Below are 4,697 nucleotides of genomic sequence, written 5' to 3'. Positions count from 1 at the left end.
AAAAATATAGAAAAAAGGTTTTTTCTTAACAGCGGTCGTCCCTCGGCAGGCAATGGCAAACCTCCGAGTGTATTTCTGCCATGAAAAACAGCTTCTCATAAAAATACAATCGCCGTTCGGAGTCGGCGTAAAACTGTAGGTCCCCCCGCTTTGTGTGACAACATCAAGGCGCACGCCACAAATCGGAGGAGAAGCTCGGCCAAACACTAACATATGTGTAAGCGCCAATCTATTATTATTATTATTAAAGTCAAGTTTTCAAACTTTCTACAAAAACTAGCAAAATTTGACAAAGTTCCGTCAAAATAGTAGTTGGGACAAAACGTTGGTTTTTGGCAGTTTTTTTTTGTTGTCGAAGGTGTTTCCCATTTTCTCCATACAAAAAAAAAACAAACATACTTTGTATGAAAGAAAAATTGCTTGAACAAAGAAATTGCAACGATCAACGGTAAGTCCTCTCTACTTCAAGCTTGCACTTTATAAACTAAGCTAAAATTGAATGGGCTACAAAACTGCATATATTTTAATGAAAATCTGTTAAATTTGTCGAATTTTTATAAATGTTCAACAAAGTTTGAAATTTTTTAAATAAAGAAAAATAGCCAAAACCTGCTAACATTTTTCTTCCCTATTAACATTCTCTCCACCGTATACACATATGTGTACATATTTACATACCAAATACATATATACGTGTGTGTATTTTGAAATAAGCACATCTGACAAACAATGAAATGACGACAATGAAATGCGAAATGAAAGCGAGAGTAAGAAAAAAAGTAGGTATATCCGAACGTGTGAATGTACATATATGTAGGTATAGTACATATAGAATATTATTATAAAGATCTTTGGCACTTACTCTTGAGAAATGGGTGTCTTTCCTGAACGGTTTGTATAGTTTACAATTGCGTTGAATGTTTGATTGACCCATTGCCAGAAGACGACGGCCGGTATGGATTTATAAAACGACAGCATGCCTATGAGAAAAAAAAAATGGTTGAAGCAAAATAACCATTCAGCGGGTTTTATTAACTGGTTCCATAACAAAGATAACTTAAAACTGCATACAATTTATTTAATTACATACATACATACAAACATATGTATACTTTAAATTTGAAGAAAATTTTCCCTGACAAAATTTTCTTGAAGTTAATTTACTCTCAAATATGTATGGAGTGTCATACCAAAAAAATTGCGGTTTTTCCACCGGAATCATAAAATGTTTTATATTTTAAGACTTCCGCCAGAATATTTCGGAAAAATGTCAAGATCTAAAAATACCTTTAAAATTTTCCAACATTTTTATGTAGACGTTTTAAGCTTAAACTCTTCTAGTATAAGAGGTGATTTTTCGAAAATATATATTTTTGGAGGTATTTACAAATGGATCCAACTCAGGTATATCCATATATTTTTCCGAAATATTTTAGCGGAGGTCATAAAATATAATAAATTTTATGATTCCGATGGGGAAAACGGTGCATCCTAATGTACATATCGTCGTTTAAAGTACAAAACCGCGTATCAAGAAAATGCAAAACCGCGTATGTGAGGTTGCATAAATTATTTTCTGTAGAGCAAAAACACTCATATTTCAAAATGGTTCTCTTTTTTATAAAGCAATCGCATTTCTGGATAGTATATTTCAGGGCGAATGGATAAGGATTGAGCCAATAGCTTGTGTGAGCAAATCAAATTTTTGGCAGCCAATGTCAGTTACGCGGTTTTGTACTTTAAACGACGATATGTACATACATATATGTAAATGTTATAGAAGAGTGCCTTGTGAAACCATTTAATTGAAAATTGTATTATGTATTCCTGAAGTCAGTAATAAGACCAATTACAACTCTGAAGGACTATAGCGCTCCTGATAGTGTCATTTACTCTTGAAATTCTTGGTAGTGTCATCGAAAACAGTTTTGAAACTAGTTCCCGGATCAAATGAGTTCAAGTTTTTGCTGGTAAAGTTGTAACCAACTGGAAGAATGAATTGTTACTAATTAATATATATGTACGAGCAATGCATGTGTATGCAATGGATCTTCATAAATATAGAAATTGATTTAATTGTTGTAAATTAACCCAGCGCTTGGCGCGCAATTCCTCGCAAATGCCAAATGCAATACCACGATATAATTTTTTTAGATTTAAGTAAACAAGCGATGCGAAGTATGTAAATAGACTAGCAAAATTTGAGTTAAATTAAAATTATCAAATACAATATATACTACATACATATCGACGGCTGAGTGGAAGATCGACCTATCTCGGCTGCCAGCGTTAGTATATCTATCTTTTAGCAATAAAAAATATATTTTTAAAGCAATAAAACTAAAAATTTGCGAAAATTAGAGAAAAAAGAAAAAAAATGAACTGAAAAAGTCTCTAACCTTTAAATTAAATCAAAAGATATTTATGCTTTAAAAAATAAAACTTTAAAAGTAAAAGAAAAAAATTTAATTTAAAAATAAAAAAAATCCGTTGCCGCGGATTGCACTTGGATATCTCGAGTGGCACTGCTAGTGTTGCCACGGACACATTTTTTTTCCTACGAAAACTTCCTACCCAAGTCAACCAAAATTTTATTTAAGTTTTAAATACTTTGTTTTAATGCCAAGTTTATTAAAAATGTAGACAACATAACATTTAGAAAAACCAAAACACAGCTAGTACAATAGAATCAAATTAACTACGTATAACAATTCATTTTAAGTCTGTTTGTCTCTTTACACATACATATTAGGTGCAATCCCGTATTCCTCGGACTCGGACTAGTAAAACTGTCAAAAAATAAAAATTCGCTCAGAGCGAGAGAGTATTATTATTATTAGTTGCGATCCCGTACGAGTCCGGACTAGCCAAAAATAGTCAGAATCAGTCAGATTTTACAGGAAATCGATCCCGTACTCGGTTCTCTGACTATTGAGAGGACAAAAAAGAGAGTAAATACGGTTCTCTCTCTGTCAGAAGTTACCAGTTTTTGTCCGAGAATTTTATGTTGGTAAATTCTGATAAATGTGTCAAACGATCAGCTGTAGTGTGTTTGGCAACCAAATTGTAAACAAAAGAAAAGTTCATGTTGAAAAGTATTTAATTACTTGTTTAAGTGGATTCTAATGAATTTGAAAGTATTTTCGGTTATTTACATGTGTGAGCTGAACCAAAATTCGCAGGTTATGTTAAAGCCATTTTTTACTAGAAAGCGATCCCGTCCTTTTCAATGTTACTCTCTCCCTCTGAGCGAATTTTTATTTTTTGACAGTTTTGCTAGTTTTAGTCCGAGGAATACGGTATTGCACCTATTATTACGTCGGGGATACACGCGCTGCGACCTAATAAGGTCTCTTTGAGAAGTTAGGCACTTTGGAGGGCGCCATGTTTAAAATTTTGGATGAAGAAGACAATCGTCGTTCAGTCGGCTTTTTATGATAAGTGGGCAGTCACATAGAATATGCTCTGCAGTTTTCTCCACCAGCTCACAAAAGGCTAGGGATCATGCAAGTGCATTTGGGCTCCACGCTTTGCGGGACAGTCAGCCTTCGTGGGCTTTAAACCCTTCATGTCCCGGAACCCACCACAGCGTTATGTTATTGTGAGCTTCCGAGTGGTTCAAAAAAGTTTTTTCAGCTTTCCACAAGCCTGCTGCCGTTTTAATAGAGTCTAAGGCCTTTAACCTGCCTGACTATCCGACGTAATAAATATTTAATTTTGCCCCATTTGTCCCTCTACAGAGACTTCGATTGCGAAGACTTTCGCCTGGAATATAGTTGGGTATGTGTAAATTGGGACCTTTCGTCAATCATAGTTATTATCACTTCACAGCTGTCCCTTTCAGGAATTCTAACTTTATAGGATTTGTAGCTGGATAGCTCAGGATTATCCAGAAATAGCTTTAGAACCTCCAAATGACCCCGAAGATCCTAAATTTTCTTGCTGATCATATTGGGCAGTCGTAGGGTGCTCCAGCAGGCCTCTTTTTCAAACAGACAATGGAGGAATGCCTGTAATGACACCAAGGGCATCCGTTGGATAGGTCCTGTAATGGCCACGTGGACCAGTCGGTGCGGCTTGCTAAAGGTGGAACCTGCCTTTACTTGTGTAGCTTTTGGCCACAAGGTCAGTGCCGCATATGTGACAACGGGTCTTACTACCACATTAAAATACCAGTAGGTTAGTTTTGGTAATATTCCTCAAGTCTTACAATGAAGGCTCTCTAAGGTGGACAATGTTGGACTCCACCGGTGAAATATTCGTGTAAACAAGGTTGTTAAAACGCTTGCAGATACATATTTCATATTTTATATTTTATATTTTTCGCAAATAACTATTATTGTCGCGGAACCTACCAAAATCCAATTTAGCCTAGTAGGAAAGGATGCCAACACTGCTCACTGGGCTATTGCGACTGTTACAGCAACGTAAGCGCAATTGAAATGTATTGAAAACAAACAAAAAATTTCATAATCATTCTTTAAAAAGTTAAGTAATGGTTTTTCTTTACTTAACTTTAATGTTCATTAAATGCTGACTCTGAGAGGGAATATATTAAGATCATTACTAAGGAACCTTAAGTAATCATTTAACGACTCTGAGTGCGGCTGTAAAAGTTCTTTATTTTCAAACAACTACATCAATTACTTAAGTTGATATGGCTCTTAACCCTCGTATGGTTTAAGAGATCCCTAGGT

At 35.0% G+C, this 4,697-nt stretch overlaps 1 protein-coding gene across 2 annotated transcripts in view; it reads right to left on the bottom strand.

The window, feature by feature from the left end:
* The window catches only part of Sfxn1-3 (Sideroflexin-1-3), a 16,706-nt gene that overhangs the window by 5,218 nt on the left and 6,791 nt on the right, over positions 1-4,697 (bottom strand). For both annotated transcript variants that reach the window (XM_017628098.1, XM_017628099.1), the window contains exon 3: positions 863-980. In XM_017628098.1, coding sequence (XP_017483587.1) covers positions 863-980 — 118 coding nt within the window. The remainder of the gene's footprint in view (positions 1-862; positions 981-4,697) is intronic.

This window comes from Rhagoletis zephyria, unplaced genomic scaffold (genome assembly GCF_001687245.7).
Source record: "Rhagoletis zephyria isolate East Lansing unplaced genomic scaffold, Rhagoletis_zephyria_1.1 Rzeph_scaffold_05736, whole genome shotgun sequence".
Classification (NCBI taxonomy): domain Eukaryota; kingdom Metazoa; phylum Arthropoda; class Insecta; order Diptera; family Tephritidae; genus Rhagoletis; species Rhagoletis zephyria.
This window is presented reverse-complemented; position numbering and strand designations above follow the sequence as displayed.